Here is an 18101-nt window from a genome sequence, read left to right as displayed (position 1 = left end):
TTGCTTTGAGGACACCAAGCTCATGTTTATATCCTTGGTTCTATAGCTGGCTTTGGTTTGTTATGGGCTTAATAAGCTTTTATGGATAGCCAGGTAACCTAACCATTTCTCGGAACTTTACAGAAAAATTAGCCAACTTTATGCTTCAACTTCTGAAATGTGATTGGTTTGTAAATGAAAGATTGTATCTACTATACTTCAGATCTGTTAACAAGATTTAATCACTGTTCTGTTTTGTTTTGTTGTTAAGATTTCATGGGTTTTTGAAACTGGCCCAGAATACTTAACACTATTATTTTGTTTCATTAGGAAAATGCATTCCAAGGTCCAAACAACTGGAAATGGAGCACAGACTATACTTGAACTTGGGCCTACCTGTCTAGAATTTTCTTAACAGACAACCATTGGCAAAATACCCATTTCCTTTATAATGTTTTCCAAGCTTGCCCCATCATATGAATTACCTGAGGATCTTGCTAAAAAATAGTTTTCTAGGTCTCTACCCTGGAGATGCTAATTTACTAGGTCTAGGGTGATCTCTGGGAATTCATGTTTCAATAAGGGCTCCAGGAGAGTCTTAAAATCGGGCAAGTATATGTAAAAATCTTTATCAGAAGTTTTGTTTTTTTTTTTTTTTTAAGGTAAGGGACTACTTTGGTTTTCAAATGAATTTTAATAATGAAGGGGAAGGAAGGAAGAAGGATTTGACAGGGAAGTGTGAGTTGAGGCTGTTAGTTGGGTGGTGAGGAGGGTCCCCCAGTATGATTGAGGATCATTGACAGGAAAATTTTACCAACAGGGCTTAAGACCAGCAAGTAGCTGACAACATTTTAACCTAATTGACTTGTAGGGTGGGGCATAGGGATACGGTCAGCAGCAGCTGGCCTTGGTCCTTCCTTTGGCATGATGTTTGCCTACTGTCTTTTGCACTTATATGTGGCCTGGCAACATGTGGAGACATTTCTGATGCTGAAAAATCCCTTGAAGTGGGACAGAACCAAAGTCCTGGCCCCATGATGGGTCAGGTAAGTTCTAGGATTGACTGATTGATTGTAGTTGAACTGCTGGTGACCCCTGGTTCATATTGATACAGCCATAGAACTGGTCACATAGTCACTAGTCTTTATTTTTTTCTTTTTTTTTTTTTCTTTTAGTCATTAGCCTTTAGATCAAGCAGTTCCATTCTTTATGATTTGGATAATTGGTTACCCTCCTAAGGATTTAACTATGACTGCTATAGATATGGTACAAAGAAATAAATGGGAAAGTGATATTCTAGTATAGAATCTTGTGTAATTAGGAAAAAAACTCAAGTTGAGGGCAAAACTGAAACAACTTAAAAATGATCTCTGAATTTCTGTGTGTATCTCAGTTCCTAACTGGAAGAAAGTGTATATATAAGGGCATGAGGTTTTTGAAAATTTCAGTAAGTAATTCATTGTAGCTTTTAGAGTGGTTACCAGTAGAAGCCTGCATTCTATTTTTATATATTTAATTATTCAGATTTTGGAGTGGTATGAATGAGTGAAATAATATTATGTCTTTAATTAGGATTCTGTTGTTATTTTTCAATTAATCTGTGTCAGTAGCTTTAGCATTTGTATTAAATCATTTTCTTCATGAAAGCTTTTAATGAAGAAACAAATTGATTGTATTTATATATTGGATTCTTGCCACTACAATGTGTATTCGGTCGTGTCTTTTGAAGTATATTTTTGCCAGTCATATTGTGGTTATTTTTTGAAGCCAGTCTTTGAAGGGGAAAAACTCTTCATTTGGATAAAGGTTTTAACTTAACAAAGCATTCTTATTTTTTCTCTTTCTCTTCTTCCTTGTCTTCTCCTCCTTTGGTTTTCTTCCTGGTTTTCCCTCTTGCCTTCGTGTGAGTAATTTAGAGGGAAATGAAAGTATCCTTCCCCATCTTCTTTGGGATAAAATCCATACCCCATGGCATTGCTTGGAGAGCCTTGCCTGCTGCCTGTGTCTCCAGCCTTGTCTCTGACCCCTCCCTGAAATGCGCTCTGTGCTTCACTTAGGCTGAACTCAGACGGCCCTTCTGTTTCTCATGTCCATTCACTTCCTTAGCAAGCATTTATTGAGCCCAATTTCTGTGCCACTGCGCCCTGAGGGCTCAGTGACATAGAGAGACAAGAGGACTGCGATGCAGTATTGTAGGTGTTGCTCAGAGGCATACACAGAGGTGCTATGGGAGCACCAGAGGACCACCAAGGGTTCACTGGGAGAAGAAGGGGCACTATGGAGAAAGTGTGCTGGCAGAGAGAGCAGAGACGTGTGAGAGCAGCAGTGTGAACAGAGGAGGGGAGAGCCTCAAAGCTAGAGCTGGGGTAAACCACTGCAGGATTTCAAGCAGGGGAATGATAAGACTGGGTTTGCACTTTAGGTCATTAGAATAACATGGTGGTAATGACATTACAGCTGACATTTACCAAAGGCCTGCCAGGTGCCAGGCCTAGTGCTCAGCTCTTCATGCGCATTATCTCACTTAACCCTCCCCAAAACCATACAAGGCAGGTATAGCTTTTATTTCCATTTTAAAGATGAAACCAAAGGAGGGGGTGGGGCAATGGGCAAAATGGTGGAAGGGGAGTGGGGGATACAGGCTTCCAGTTATGGAATGAGTAAGTCATAAGAATAAAAGGTACAGCACAGGGAATATAGTTAGTGATGTTGTAATAGCATTGTGTCATGACCGGTGGTACTACACTTGTGGTGAGCACAGTATAGTGTATAGACTTGTGGAGTCACTGTGTTGTACACCTGAAACTAATGTAACATTGTGTGTCAACTATAACTCAATTAAAAAAAAATATGAGGAAACTGAGGCTGCAGCCAAAGTCTGACAGCTAGAAGGTGGAGAAGCTGGGACTCCGACCCAGACTTGTCTGCAAAGACTTTGCTCATCACTTCCTTCTTCATTAGCACTGGGAGAATGGGTCAGGGAGGAGCAGGATGGCAGGTGGACGTCTTAGGATGTGGTGATATCAATATGAGTCAGGCATCTTGAGGGCTTGAATGAATCCAGCATCTGTAGACATAGGAGCTAGATTAAAAGATATAAAGGGAGTAGAATTTACAGGTCTTGGTGTTTGATGGGATGTCCACAGGAATAGAGAAAGAGGTGAAGAGGCAGTTCCTGAGTTTCAGTTGGGTGGGCAGAGATGTCATCCATTAAAACGGGGAACAAGAGATAGGAGAGGTTTGAGACTGGTGGGACAGAGGAGAGTCCTGAGAGCAAAGAGAAGAATAATGCTATTTCCTGTTTTGGGATATTTTAATTGATTGTGAAAAGTCTCCACTATGTACAGACATTACAGTCAAGTCTTTGGCCATTGGTGTCTCTCCCTCCTGCCCCAGCCTAAGCCCCAGGACATGCCCTCCATCCAGTCTTCTCTTACTTTCTTGTCCTTCATCTCACAAGCCTAGAAGAACCTTAACCTCAGATCAATTCAACTATCCATCCACCTTCTCTGCTTTTGTACTTGGGCAGCTACTCAGTGCTGAAGAAAAATTATGCAGTGGGACTTAGTAAGTCTTAGTTTCCAACCCCAGCCGAGCCCTTAATGACACCTGGCAGTTACTTTACATGCTTCCTCTTAGCAACATTTCTAATTTCCTCTCCTCCCACCCTGCTCCCCAGTCCTTAGCAGATTTATCATATCACTCTTGAATGACATCATTGCCTACTTCACAAGATAAAAAAGAGGCTTGCAGGTTGGAAACCACTCAGAATCTTGCCGTATCCCCTTCTCAAACATGCCTGCTTTGGGCCTCTGCCATCTGTTCTGAGGGGCCTGGCCCCTCTGCATCCTGGGCCTGGCCTCTCTGTGACCCCCCCCCCTCCCCTACCAGGCATCCTCCTCTATCTGATCCCAGATCCTCCCTCAGCAACCCTTATCTGCAAGCAGTAAGATAGGTTCTGGCGTTAGCCAGACCTGGGTTCTTCTGGCCCTAGTTTTTACCTTGTGTGTGTTTCGTGCCAATCAGATCACTCCTGCACAATTTGACCATTCCAGCCAAACAGTCTCACAGTTGGGGCTTTCTGTACTCTCAGTCCCTCACAGTGTCTGGTAAATCGTAGAGATTTATTAATGTTTGAGAGAGTGAATGCAGCCTTCATAACTTGAGATATAGATGGTATGTTGGCATGTTAATGTTGAGAAATGCACTCTGCCTAGATGAGCTCTAAGAACTAGTCCAGCTTAAATATTTTTATGTAACATTTGCTCTCAGGTGAATAATGTGATCATGTTCAAAACAAGGTAAATACCAAAGGAATTTTCGAGTGAATATCATGTTTTTGAACCTGCCCCCTGATTCTGCACAAGATAAACTGTGGTAGCTTCACAATGTGGACTTCTAAACTTCTATGATGCAATCAGATAACCTCTCCATACTTCGTTTTCCCATCTATAAAGTGATGGCCTGGATTAAATGACCTTCAGTGTCCTTTCAGCTGTAAAATTCAATGAGTATAGGGTCCACAATCACAGTGTCATGCAGATAACAGTTATTTACTAATCAGATAACTAGGAGTCTTGGTGGTCCAAGAGTAGCTATTAACCTGAAGCAGGCAAAAATAAAATAAAATTAGGTTCCAAGCATCAACACAGACACAAATGGCAGAGCCCAAGATACTACAGTTTAAAACATGGTGACCAGCTGGATTTCTTTGTAGGTGATTGCTGCCTTGTTCTCTCCAACACACAAGTTTGGAACCAAAAGATATCTCTGGTTTTCCTCTTGACAGTCTATTCCCAGCCTGCCTCCAAATCTGTTGTCAAATCTCTTGTCCCTCTTCTTGGTCTTCAGTAAACTGTCTCTCAGGCTTTCTCCTTCCCCTCCAGGCTGCACATTTCTGCTGGTTTGATCACAGTGGACCTCATTCCCTGTCCTTAAAAACAAGCAAGCCAACCAACCAACCCAACAACCAGTTCTTCAGCTGCTCCCCTTTATCTACAGAAAGAAAAAAAAAATCTAAACTCCGACTTGACATTTATAGTCATTTATTTGGTCACAATATACCTGGCTGGCATTTTTCTTTAATAGTTCATCGAGTTATAATTGGTTGCCTATTACACGTAGGGAGCATGGAGATTATGAGACATACAACCACAATTTGCAGTCCTGATGCTAGAACAAAGGAGAAGGGATATTTGAATGCAGGTTTTCAGTGATGTGGTGAAAGACCATAATCACTGACTAATTGAGGAAAGCGTGTAGATCTCTTAATGTTGGAATCCGAGTGGATGTTGGATTGACTGTAGCAGGGATTTCATGTAGTGAAAGTGTTATGGAAGACTCTAATGGTGAGTAAGGTTTTATTTATTTTATTTCTTTATTATTGTCTGGGAACAGACTTCCAAAAAATCAATACTGTCAACATTGGATAACAATGCTTGTTTATTATTTAATGAAAGTTGAATTGTGACCAGTTCATAAGAAAACATTGTGTTGTCTTCCAGAGTAGGTTTCTAAAATTTGTGGGTATAGAGGGACACCTGGGTGGCTCAGTCGGTTAAGCATCCGATTTCGACTCAGGTCGTGATCTCAATGTTTGTGGGTTTGATCCCTGTATTGGGTTCTGTGCTGACAGCTCAGAGCCTGGAGCCTGCTTCAGATCCTGTCTCTCTCTCTCTCTCTCTCTCTCTCTGACCCTCCCCTGCTCATGCTCTGTCTCTTTCTCAAAAATAAACATTAAAAACAATTTTTTTAATTTGTAGATATAATCTCAAGACCACAGAAATATTACGTTCAAAAAGAGAACCTATGAACTTATGGCAGATCCTTCTGTTACATGAGTTACATGCTTCTCTGCTATTACCACAGTATTTGTTATTTACTGTCTTAGATTGACATCCATTCATGTATAAATATCTCATAGTTTAGACCAGATTGTAAGCTTCTTGTAGGCAGATACAAGGTCCTGTTCTTTCGATGGATTGAAGGTACTGGGCTAGATGGGGCACCAGCTCCCCTCCAGGGGACTTCCCATTCCTGCCTATTTCTGAGACTGGTGCCCCAACCCCTGGGTCCCAGCCTCTGAGGCCTCCACCAGAGACTTCCACCAGATGGTGCTCTTTTCCCATTTCTGTTCTTGGGTGTCGTTGGCCATATTACCCTTTGCCACTTGTCCATTCTTTTTGCAAGGTAGTAGATGAAACACTGGTACTAGAAAGAAAATTTGAAATCAAGTGAATCTTCCAAAGTGAGAAATGAAGTTTTAGGAAATATCTGTAGTGTACAGACTATTAGTATTGTTCACAAAAGCCATTTCCTTGGTCATATATAACTCTCTACATGTGGCTGATCAAGGCCATTTGCAAGGGTTTTGCTAGTGTTATCAACTTGCCATTGAAGCCCTGGTCAACCAGGTTTCCATTTGAATTCTAAGATTCCATTACTAATATCAGTATAACACTTCATTCTTGGCAGTCTGTTTGGAGACAGCCATTACCAGAGAACAGAGATAGTCAAGAGGGAAATAGAAGTCATCTCTGGACCTTGAGTATCGCAGACAGCCTATCCATTTAGAAGGCACCACTGTTTTGGTATAAAAACCAAAGTTCAAATTTACATCCTTAAGAAGAGATTCAATTTTGTTTAGCAGGTGGCTTAACAAGACAGAGAATGTATGATGTGTTTTAAATTTCCATAAGTCACAGGTAAAATAACACCTTTAATACGTTAGTTGCAAAAAAAATTCATCTAGATGTTCTAGATTTATAACATTACAGATGTTGGCCTTTCTGGGTAGCTATTTTATAATGTCATTGCAACCTTATTCATCTAACCCAGAGGGTCTTATCATTTTGGAGGAAAAGAGTTATTGACATTTTTGGAAATCTAATGAAGTTTATGGACTCTTCTTCAAGGGAAAAGAAAACATAGATTGATTTTAACCCATAATTTTAGGGAGTTTATGAGTCTTCTAAAGCTCAACTATGGGCTCCAAGTTAAAGATGTCTGGTCTAACTACTCTCTGATGCTAAGCTGTCTGACAAAACAATTATACCTTCTCTTAATAGTAGATTTATTTCCTATATTACAGTAAATAGAAAAACAGTTAATGTGGAATTTAAGAGCTTGAACTCTGAGCCAAGGAGACCTGGATACAAATCTTGGTTCTGCCATTTAATAGCTGTGTGATTTTGGTCAAGTTTGTTGGCCTTCCTGAGTTTCAGTTTCCTTATCTGTAAAATGGAAATAGTAATAGTACTGCCCTCATAGGGTTTTGATGAAGGTTAAATAAAATAATACATATAAAATGTATACATAGCACAATGCCTAGCATATGTTAAGTGCTGAATATGCTAACCTGTGCTGTAATCAAGAGATGGAATTATTTTTCTTTCTGAGATATTTTCAGTAATAAAGGATAAAGTAGTTTGTCTTACCTACTTCACCAGGATCTATCTAATTAGCTAGCTGAGGGGTGAAAGCTCTGAGTACTTTAATCTCAATAACTATGTTCATTGGTTAGCTCCATAGTCAAGAATTTGATACCCACCCCAACTTTCCAGTCTAATAATTAAGAGTCAGTAGCTTCATTTTTAGCAGACATCTAGTGTTCTGTGACTCTTGAGTAGCAAACTAGATCAGTTTGTTTGCAGTTTGAAATATATCAGCAGGTGGACTCTATGTATTTTAGATACCATTTTGTCCATGGCACCAGAGCAAAACACTTGTCATATACAAGACATTCAACAAGTATTTGTTGATTGAGTGACTGAATTCTGTTACAATGGTAAAATGTATCTAGAGAAAAAAGTGAATTTTGCTGAGTGTTTTTTAAATTAGATTATATTTTTAAGACTTTCCTCCTCAATTTTTTATGAGAGTGCATGCTCTGGAACTAGTTGCTAAGATTGGAAACTTGTCTGCCTCATTACGCGCCGAGTAAACCGTGAGCAAGTTATCTCCCCTCTCAATACCTTGGTTTCCTAAGTTATTAAATGAGCATAATAATAGGGTTACACAGTGTGGAGGAAGTGGGTTCATATAAGAGAAGTATTTAGAACAGTGTCCAGCAATATATTCGAGAAATCTTAATGTTGTTATTACTGTCCTTGCTATTACTACTACTGCTACTGCTGCTGCTATAGATTCAAGATCCCCTCAATATGGTGAATTCAATTTATTTGTTGTTACCTTTCCCTAAGTTTCACTGAAAACCTAACTTAAAAACACAAGTAGAATGCAACAAATATTGCATTGCATGTTAACTAACTAGAATTTAAATAAAATTTGGAAAATAAAATAAAATATAAAATAAAATAAAATAAAATAAAATAGCAAACTTTGTCTGACATGTAATGTAACTGTAAATTTTCTAGGCTATTCTGCCTAGCCGACCGTTAGGAAATTTTATTCTTCTATTTTCATTTTTTGAGGAACAAGTAAAGATGGATTTGTTTTGACTGAATGTGAAAATAATAATCATCAATATGGTTGCAGCATTTTCTCTCCGCTCATTCTGTGCTCATCTTTTTCCAGTTCCAAATATCATTTGCATGGACCTGATGATGTTGAGTATGGATATTGCCGCGGAGTGATAGCTTCCTTTTCATATTGAAGCTGAAGCTTCAAAGGGAAGATTAAAGAAGTGTTTGTTATCTATCTGCACAGGCCTGATATGAAATTCTCAGAGGCTTTTAGGATAAACACAACTCTGTGTGTGTGTGTGTGTGTGTGTGTGTGTGTGTGTGTGCGCGCGCGCGTGTGTGCATGTGCCTATGCTTTTTCTTCTATATAATTCTATTGTGGTATTTGCATTTTGGTTTAAAATTTCTAGTTTCAGACTTGTTGGAGTCTCCGGCTAAGGGATAATTGTTTTCAGAATGAAGGAAAAGAATTAGAAGCTGTTGGCTGGATTTGACTAAATGCCTCCTAAAGAGCATAGAATTCTCTAGTGTGGAGCCATCTTTCCAGAGAATGTGATGAAGGCCATCTATAGGATATGTTTAATGAAACAAGATCAAAACTTTAAATGTGTTGTGTTCAGCAAAGAATAATCCATAGTGCCCTCCACTGAGGGATGAGGTTGCTCACCTTCTCGCCTTACTTCTAAAAAGAAGTATCCTCTGTGAGCTGTGGGGTAGAGGTGTGTGTGTGAACAAACTTCTTGAGGGTTGTTGCACAATTAAGGCTTAGGGTAAGAAGAAGGGGGAAAGGTAGGGTAGCAGGATTGTTTTATACCTTCTGAAAATGAAGGGAACTAACATTCCACTTCATGCCATTCCACATCAAGTTCTACATATGATTTTTATTGGCAGAAATATTTAATTACAACGTCATCAAGATTAAAGTGGATTCTGCTATTTAACATCAACTAGATAGACCTGCTACTTTATTTAATACCATTAAGTTGAATTATTTCTTAGTAATCAGCCTTCATATGATACAGCTATGATTGGCAAAAGCAATACTCTTGGTGGGGTGCTTGGGTGGCTCAGTCAGTTGAATGTCCAACTCTTGATTTTGGCTCAGGTCATGATCCCAGGGTTGAGGGATCAAGCTCTGCGTTGGGCTCCATGCTGAGTGTGGAGCCTGCTTAAGATTCTCTCTCTCTTTCCTTCTGCTCATCTCCATCCCCTTTAAAATAAAATTTAAAAAATAAAACATAAGCATTATGTGAACTTATAAGATCTTCTTAACTAAAAAGAGAAAGCAGGAACCCAGGGGCACTTTACAGTAGGTAGAGAGGGGAACTGAAGATATGTGTGTGCATTGTAGTAGGGGTTGTGGGAGAGAGAGGATAAAAGAAGAGGTTGAGATCATCAATAACATATTTTGCCTACTTAATAATTTGCCAAGAGTTGGCCTTTAAACTGCCACAGCATGGCTCCAGTTTTTTTCTGGGTCAATAAATGAGAACCACATTGGTTAGCAAAGTTCCTGCTGTTGCCTTCATATACATTTTGGCAAGAGAAGTGCACACACGCATGCATGCATACATGTGCACACACACACACACACACACATACGCTTGCACAGACTCACATTCTAATTTCTATTTCTATTGAATTGGAGGTTGGGTAACTATAGGAATCAGGGGCTAGAGCTGTGGCACAAGAGAAGGTGGAAAGTTGCTCATCCCTTTGATGATTTGCTTGATTAGCTGTTTTTTATAGAAAGGAGTTTTATGGAAAAACTCTTCACAGTGGCCAGGTACAGTGGGAAGCTGCGCTGTCTGCCAGGGCGAGATTGACCCATCATACTAATTTATGCAACTTAAGTTACAGCCACTTTCAATCTCCATATGCCTTTATATCAGCATGGACACCCTTCTTCCCAGCTGTTGCTGCTTTACCCTTCCCACCTCTTCCTCCTCTTATTCCCTCTCTGTCTTTCCACTGCACATGTCAGAGCTGTCCTGAACTTTCCCTGCCCTATCATCCAAGTATCTTACATTTCTCTTCACCTGATTGCCAGCCCGGAACTGTTCTGGGAAAAGAAAGGAATACGAGAAGTCAACCAGGAGGCTTCACCATCTTCTCTTCCTTATCTTTCGTAGTTTCCCACAAATTCATCTTGAATTATGGCAACATACTCCCCACCTATCTCCTTCTTTTCCATTTTCTGAATTTTTGTCTTATAAAGAAATAACCTAGATACTCACTGGGATGATACTCTCTCAAGTAGCCTCACCTTATTTCAGTTGTGGGTATGCTGGAAGACACTCCATTATTACCTATGTATTGCCTTTTTCTTAATCTTTTTTTGGCTTATGGATTTCTTTTAAGAATTTGATTTAAAAAATAACTCTGGACTCTCTGCCAAGGAAAAAGGTGCTCAAATGCACATACACATTCCTGAGACGTTAAGATGAGGATAGAAAAATATTCATTCTATTTAGTGGCATGGAATTCACTATGCCCATGACAGGAATTAATGTGTGGTTACTATAAGCAAGATTGGAGTATGTTGGGGAGTGAGTGGGAGGTGAGAAAACAGAGAGAAACTACAGACAACACTTCTTGAAAATTTCACTGTGATATGAAGGGAAAGAGGATAGCAGATGGAGGGATATGAAGAAAGTGAGGGAGGGTTTGCTTTATTTTTATACAAGCATAAATACTGATGGAAAGGGCCACATTGAGAGGAAGAGGTTGAATATATACAAAAGGAAATCAATACAGAATAATGTAAGGTTCCTGTGAAGGCAGGAGGAAATGGAATCCAAAGTACAGTAGACTTTTGTGGGTAGCCGCCATATATAACATTGCTTCTATGGGGGAAAGTGCTATTAGATTCCAAGTAGGTGACTTACAAATGATCCTTTCTGCTACTGCCATTTCATTAGGTTTAAGACTTTAAGGGTTGTTGGCTTTGCCAACGATATCCCAAAATAAAAGAGGCGATGGAATGACACAGTGAATTGTAAGAGCCCCAATCCTGGCATAGACACTCAAACGTTAGGTGACCTTAAATCAGTTGTTTGGGTTTCACCTGTAAAATTAAGAATTTATGCCTAGAAGTATTTGAGGATGTTTTGGGGGGTGGGGGGGGATGCTGTTTGGCTGTCATTATAAGTGGGAGTGCCACTGGTGTTTGGTGCCAAGGACCAGTGATGCTGATTGTCCTGTAATACACAGGACAGGTTGTCACAACAAAGAATTGTCATACTCAAAGCCTGTAGGGCTCCTGATGAGAAACTCTGGACCGTGGATGGCTAGGTAACCTCTTAGGACCTTTCCAGCAATATGGTCAAAATTTTCTGAGTTACAGTGAGTTAAATGTTGCCTTCAGGCCATTGAGAATCTTCCAAATCTCAGGGACGCTTTGGTTTTTCTCAGAGTGGGTAGTGGCGTGGCTGGTTATTGACTATTTAGCAAGCTTTTTGGGCTAGGTGCTGTATCTACCATATGTTTGACTTATTTCCATTCTTTTCCTTGTATTTCAGGTACTATTGGGATTTTCAGCCCCAAGGTGAGTGCTTTTTGACCATTTATGGTTTCACACTAAAAATGTGTGGATGGTATTGTTTACTTCTGTGTCTTCTAAACAAGCTTCTACACAGAATGGTATTAGCCATATCTAAGGAAAGTTAGTGGAGTGTTTAATTAACCTTCACCCTGCTGGGCTCCCCTGCCCTGCTTTTTAGCAACAAGAGGCTGTGATGCATCTGCCTTCTGAGTGGATTGGTGCTAGATTATTTTATCGAACCAAAGCTATAATATGCTTTTACTCCTTGAGCTTTGTTAGATGCCAACAGGATCCAGTAGCATTCAAATAAAATGGTGGCCGAGTCCATAATAAAAACCTTGGGAGGGCTCCAACTCAGCTAATCCTTCATTTGCTCCAGAAATAAATTCCAGTTTGTTACCTCCTTGGTCACAGTGGTCTTCCACACAGCCTGCCTGTCTGGCAGCAGAGAAATGTCAGAAATAGAGTGGTGTTGAAATTCCCACTAGAACAGTGTTATCACATTTTAATATGAGCCTCACTGCAGCCTCGGTGCTTCTAATTGCTTTCAAACCATTGTTTTCCTGCTTTTGCTTGATGAACCCAGCATCTGGCATGATTCTAAAAACTACAACAGACAGCTGTGTGCAAAATTAAAAAAAAAAAAGGACAGGATTAGAACATATTTTTAAAAGGTTCAAAATTGGATTTTTTTTTGCCTGAATTCAGTTTGAGGGGGTGTCTTTCAACTATATGCATTTTTTTCCTTTTTAGTACTCTGAGAATGTCAGAAACCTCATTCTGAATATTGATTATTAACCTATTATAAATGGGGGATTTTCATTTTTTCAGAGAATCACAGAGTGGTTTAGATCAAGCTTGCAAATAGTTTTATGAACTATTTTGCTCTAAAACTTTTTTTAATCAATTGCAAACTTTTCCAGGTTTTTTTTTTTTGCTCTTAATATTGTCAGTGTATCCATTGTCAGTGAGCAGTAATACCATAGAGAAATTCAAATTGTGAGGAATGATACTAGTTTTATGAAAATTTTAATTTTCCTAGCTCACACTTTTAGTGTATTTCAAGTCTATATAAGGTTTTCTTTAAAAACAGTCAGAAATAAATACCTTACACTTTTAAAGGCTTTTGACTCTTGTACATTGGTTGTAGTATTTATAATATTTTTTTAATTTATAGTATTTTAAATAATGTGATGTATTACTGTGTATCTCACTGTCTTAAAGCATTTATGGCTAAAAACATAGACTGAGAATAGAGAATTATATGTAATAATGTAGCAGTTTGCTTTGCAGACTATGAAATATGCTCTTCAGGCAATGGCCCTCTATAGTTCAGGGTTTAACAGATGTTAACCAAAATCCACAGGGGCTAGAACGTGAATGTGAACTGGCAGAAACGAATGGAACTGTGAGAGTAGAATTAATTACCTAAAGGAGAAATAAAGAATTGGTGTCAGAGATACAGCATAGTAATGTGTTGCAGAGAAGATACTTTGGAGTTTAACACAGGAGACTATATGGGACCACAGAGACAAAGGGCAGATCTTACCAGATTCTTGTAGTGGTGGCATTGCAGTCACCTTCCAGTTTATGGCAACTTCTACACAGCCTTTCTCTCTTAGAGGACAGAGGTAGAGTAACCAACGGAACAATTGAAGAGTTTACTTAGAACAGACAACTCTATTTGCTTCTCAATAATGATTGGATATAGGTAGCAAATTCTTTGCTCATTTGGAAGCACAAGTAAGGAAAGATCAAGTTGGAAAACCCATACTTATGTCTTGGCCCCAGCCTTGCTCTTCCCCCTAAGACATTTTTTTGACGGAGTATCTTTTACCTTGCTCTTTTGATCAGATCTTAGCTGATTGCACATTCAGAAACTGGCAGAGTGTGCGGGGCAGGGGGGCACTAACAGGTCTCTGGAAGGCACTATAGGACATTTTAGGGGTATGAAAAGAATAAGAATATGTAAATAAGAGAACAGCTGGCAAAAGAATTTAAAAAGCCCTGGAAGACTAGGGAGTATTGGGAAGGGAATGAGAAAGGACAGAAATGATGGCCTCAAACTTTCTTACCATTTTTATCTATGGCAGGATCCTCATGCAGGAAGGTGATGGGATGAATTTTATTAACTCCGTGCATTTGCCTAAATACACACCTGTGTTCTTCAGGATATTTGGACTAAACTAGAGTCTGGTGCCTGGGAGGAAAATAGTTCTTAATTATAAAAGATCTCTTATTTACACATCTCTTTAGTAGTACACATTTAAACATCTGGTTATGGGAAAGTCTGTGATGAGTTGGTACAATGTGTTGAAAGGGTCACCTTTAAAGATGCTTGGGAGGATGGACTGCCCCGAGATAGAAAGATTGCAAACAAACTCTTTCTTACCCATCATTCCATTAAACCCCAGGTTTAATGTGGTAGAAGGGTAACCATTGAATAGTGTTAGGGAGAGTCTTGTCCCTAGTCTAGAGAAGAAACATGCCATGGTAGAAAGGGCATGGACGTTGAGTCTTGACAGACCTGGTTCAAATCCCACCCAAAACATTTAGCTAAAGGTCATGTGACCTTAACAAGTTGCTTAATTTCTCTGAAACTCAGCTTCTTTATCTATAAAATGGGAGATGCTCCAGACACTGTGCTAAGTCCTATATATGTGTTCTCTTATTTGATTTTCAGAACAGCCCTATGAAGCAGGTACTAATAAACCCATTTGACAGACATGGGCACTGAGGCACAGAGAGGTTGAGAATTGCTCAATGTCGTGCCCCTCAAGGATTCTAACTTGGTCAGGGTGACTCCATAGCATATGCTTTTTTTTTTTGAGATAGAATTCACATAACACAAAATTCACCCTTTCAAAGTATACAAGTCAGTGGTTTTTAGTGTAGTAAGTACAGTAAGAAACCTCATGCTCATTCATAGTCCCAGAGCCCATGCTCTTCGTCACTGTATTTTACTGTCTCATTTGCAGTGCTGTTACGGGGACGAATGGTAATATGTATAAGCCCTAGCACAGTACCTGGGCATAGTGAACAGTGAGAAAATGTAGTGTGCATTTACGAGTGTGTTAATGACAATTCTTGCCCTCACATTTCCACCCAAATTTTCTTACTGGCCCACAGTCATCTTCCTGAATGATGTTTGTTAACAAAGAATGAAGCATGGGGAAAATAAAACATAATCCAAATAGTTTATTTTCATGTGGAAGGAACAGAAGTGAAAGAGCTCTTTTAATGAGCTCAAATATGATTGGAGAATGTGGGAAAAGCTTTTTATTTTTATTTTATTTTTTTTTATTTTTTTTTAAATTTTTTTTTTCAACGTTTTTTATTTATTTTTGGGACAGAGAGAGACAGAGCATGAACGGGGGAGGGGCAGAGAGAGAAGGAGACACAGAATCGGAAACAGGCTCCAGGCTCTGAGCCATCAGCCCAGAGCCTGACGCGGGGCTCGAACTCACGGACCGCGAGATCGTGACCTGGCTGAAGTCGGACGCTTAACCGACTGCGCCACCCAGGCGCCCCTTTATTTTTTAATAAGACATAGATTCCTTTCACAATTCAAGTCCTGCTTGCTTTAAGAACTTTTTTTTCTACTTAATGTTTCACTTAAAGTTACAAAGAAAATTCACTGGGATCTTTGCTGTAGAGCTTTTACATTTCATGAATCAGGTATCTAAAGCAAGATATTGATCAGATGTTAAACATTAGTTTTACTTTTTGGTTATAATGACAGTATGACTTTGTGACATTAAGCAAACTGATATACTTCATTTTGTTTAGTTTCCTTTTTTGTAAAACAAGTTAATTATCAACAGTTATAGTTTAATCAGATTTGAATTACAAGGTATAATGTTTTTAATTAGAAATTTATTACTGGAAAAACATTATCATGAATAGTAGAAAAATTGCCCACCATGGACCCAGAGTCTAAAGCAAATGACACGATATTTAAATAAAAATTTAAGAAAGACCATATGTAAATATATATAACAACAGAAATAATTTTTTTAATCCAGTGGTCACTATGAGCCAGTGAAATTTCTTGCCAGCTTGAAGATTCTTTGAGTATCTTCATGAGGGGTGTGGAGAGTTTCTGAGAAAATTATTCAGTATATTTTAATATGAAAAATTTCTACTGTGTGAACCTTAAAAACCCTGTTATGAAATGGCAAGCCTATATCCCTTATCAAAGTAAATTGCCTAAAAATATAGTTTGGCATAAGCAAATAATGCAAAGTGAGTAAAGAAAATGTTATTATAAAGCCTTATTAACTGTAGGCTTTAAGAGATGTAAGGGGCACCTGGGTGGCTCAGTCGGTTAAGTGTCTGACTCTTGATTTCAGCTTAGGTCATGACCTCGCAGTTTGTGAGATTGAGTCCTGCGCTGGGCTCCACGCTTACAGTGCAGAGCCTGTTTGGGATTCTGTCTCTCCCTGTCTCTGCCCCTCCCTACCCCCTCTCTCTCTCTCTCTCTGTCTCTCTCTCAAAAATAAATAAATAAACTTTAAAAAAGGAGATTTAAAAGGCATATCAACTAATGTGTAGACCTCATTTTCATCTTGAGTCAAATAAACTATAAAGAATTATATCTGTGAGAGAATTAGAAATTTTAACATTGAATAATTTATGTTAAGAATCTACTGTTGACTACATCAAAGTAAAAAGCTTTTGCACGGCAAAAGAAACCATCAACAAAAAGAAAGGGCAGCCTCCTGAATGAGACAGATATTTATTTGCAAATCATACATCTGATAAGGAGTTAATTCCAAAGTATATAAAGATACAACTTAATGTACAAAAAACCCCAAGCAACCTGATTAAAGAGTGGGCGAGGACTTAATAGACATTTTCCAAAGAAGACACACAGATGAGCGACTGGCAGGTGAAAAGACGATCAGCTTCACTCATCATCATCAGGGAAATACAAATCAAAGTCACAGTGAGATATCACCTCACACCTGTTAGACTGGTTAGTATCAAAAAGACAAGAAATACCAAGTGTTGGCGAGGATGTGCAGAAAAGAGAACTCTTACATACTGTTGGTGGGAATGTAAATTTGTGCAGCCATTATGGAAAACAGTTTGGAGGTTCCTCAAAAACTTAAAAATGGAACTACCATATGATCCAGCAATTCTATTTCTGGGTGCTTATCCAAAGAAAACAAAAACACCAATTCAAAGATGTATATGCATCTCTCTATGCTCACTGCAGCATTATTTACAATAGCTAAGATATGGAAGTAACCTAAGTGTCCATTGATGGATGAATGGTTAAAGGTGATGAGGTAGATTTATACAATGGAATATTACTCATCCATTAAAAAGAATGAAATCTTGCCATTTGTGACAGCATGGATCGACCTAGAGGGCATTATGCTAAGTGAAATAAATCAGTCAGAGAAAGCCAAATACCATATGATTTCACTTATATGTGGAATCTAAAACAAATGGGGGCACCTGGATGGCTCAGTCACTTAAGCGTCCCAACTTTGGCTCAGGTCATGATGTCACAGTCTGTGAGTTCGAGCCCTTCATGGGGCTCTGTGCTGGCAGCTCGGAGTCTGGAGCCTGCTTCCGATCTGTGTCTCCCTGTCTCTCTGCTCCTACCCGGCTCGTGCTCTGCCTCTGTCTCTGTCTCTCTCTCTCAAAAATAAATAAACATTTAAAAAACAAAAATAGAAAAATAAACAAAACAAATGAACAAACAAAATAAAACAGAAACAGACTCATAGATATAGTAAACAAACTGTTGGTCACCAGAGTGGGTGAAATAGGTGAAGGGGATTAAGAGGTACAAACTTCCAGTTATAAAATAAATAAGTGACAGGAACATAATGTACAGCATGGGGAATATAGCCAATAATACTGTAATAACTTTGTATGATGACAGATGCTAACTAGACTTATCATGGGGCCCATTTCATAGTATGTGTAAATATTGGATCACTATGATGTACAGTTGAAACTAGCAGGAGATAGTATGTCAATTATACTTCAATTTAAAAAGAATCTATTGTTATTATTTTAGGTGTGACAATGGTGTTATGCTTATATATATATATATATTTTAAAGAGTCCTTATCTTAGAGAGATATACACTGTGATATTGAAAGATAAAGTAATAGATGTCTGACATAGTATTCAAA

At 38.8% G+C, this 18101-nt stretch overlaps 1 protein-coding gene across 3 annotated transcripts in view; it reads left to right on the top strand.

Moving 5' to 3' along the window:
- Window positions 1–18101, top strand: part of SKAP1 (src kinase associated phosphoprotein 1) — a 281157-nt gene that overhangs the window by 47920 nt on the left and 215136 nt on the right. For all 3 annotated transcript variants that reach the window (XM_058705574.1, XM_058705572.1, XM_058705573.1), the window contains exon 3: window positions 11924–11949. In XM_058705574.1, coding sequence (XP_058561557.1) covers window positions 11924–11949 — 26 coding nt within the window. The remainder of the gene's footprint in view (window positions 1–11923; window positions 11950–18101) is intronic.

This window comes from Neofelis nebulosa, chromosome 16 (genome assembly GCF_028018385.1).
Source record: "Neofelis nebulosa isolate mNeoNeb1 chromosome 16, mNeoNeb1.pri, whole genome shotgun sequence".
In the NCBI taxonomy this organism is placed as follows: Eukaryota; Metazoa; Chordata; class Mammalia; order Carnivora; family Felidae; genus Neofelis; species Neofelis nebulosa.
This window is presented reverse-complemented; position numbering and strand designations above follow the sequence as displayed.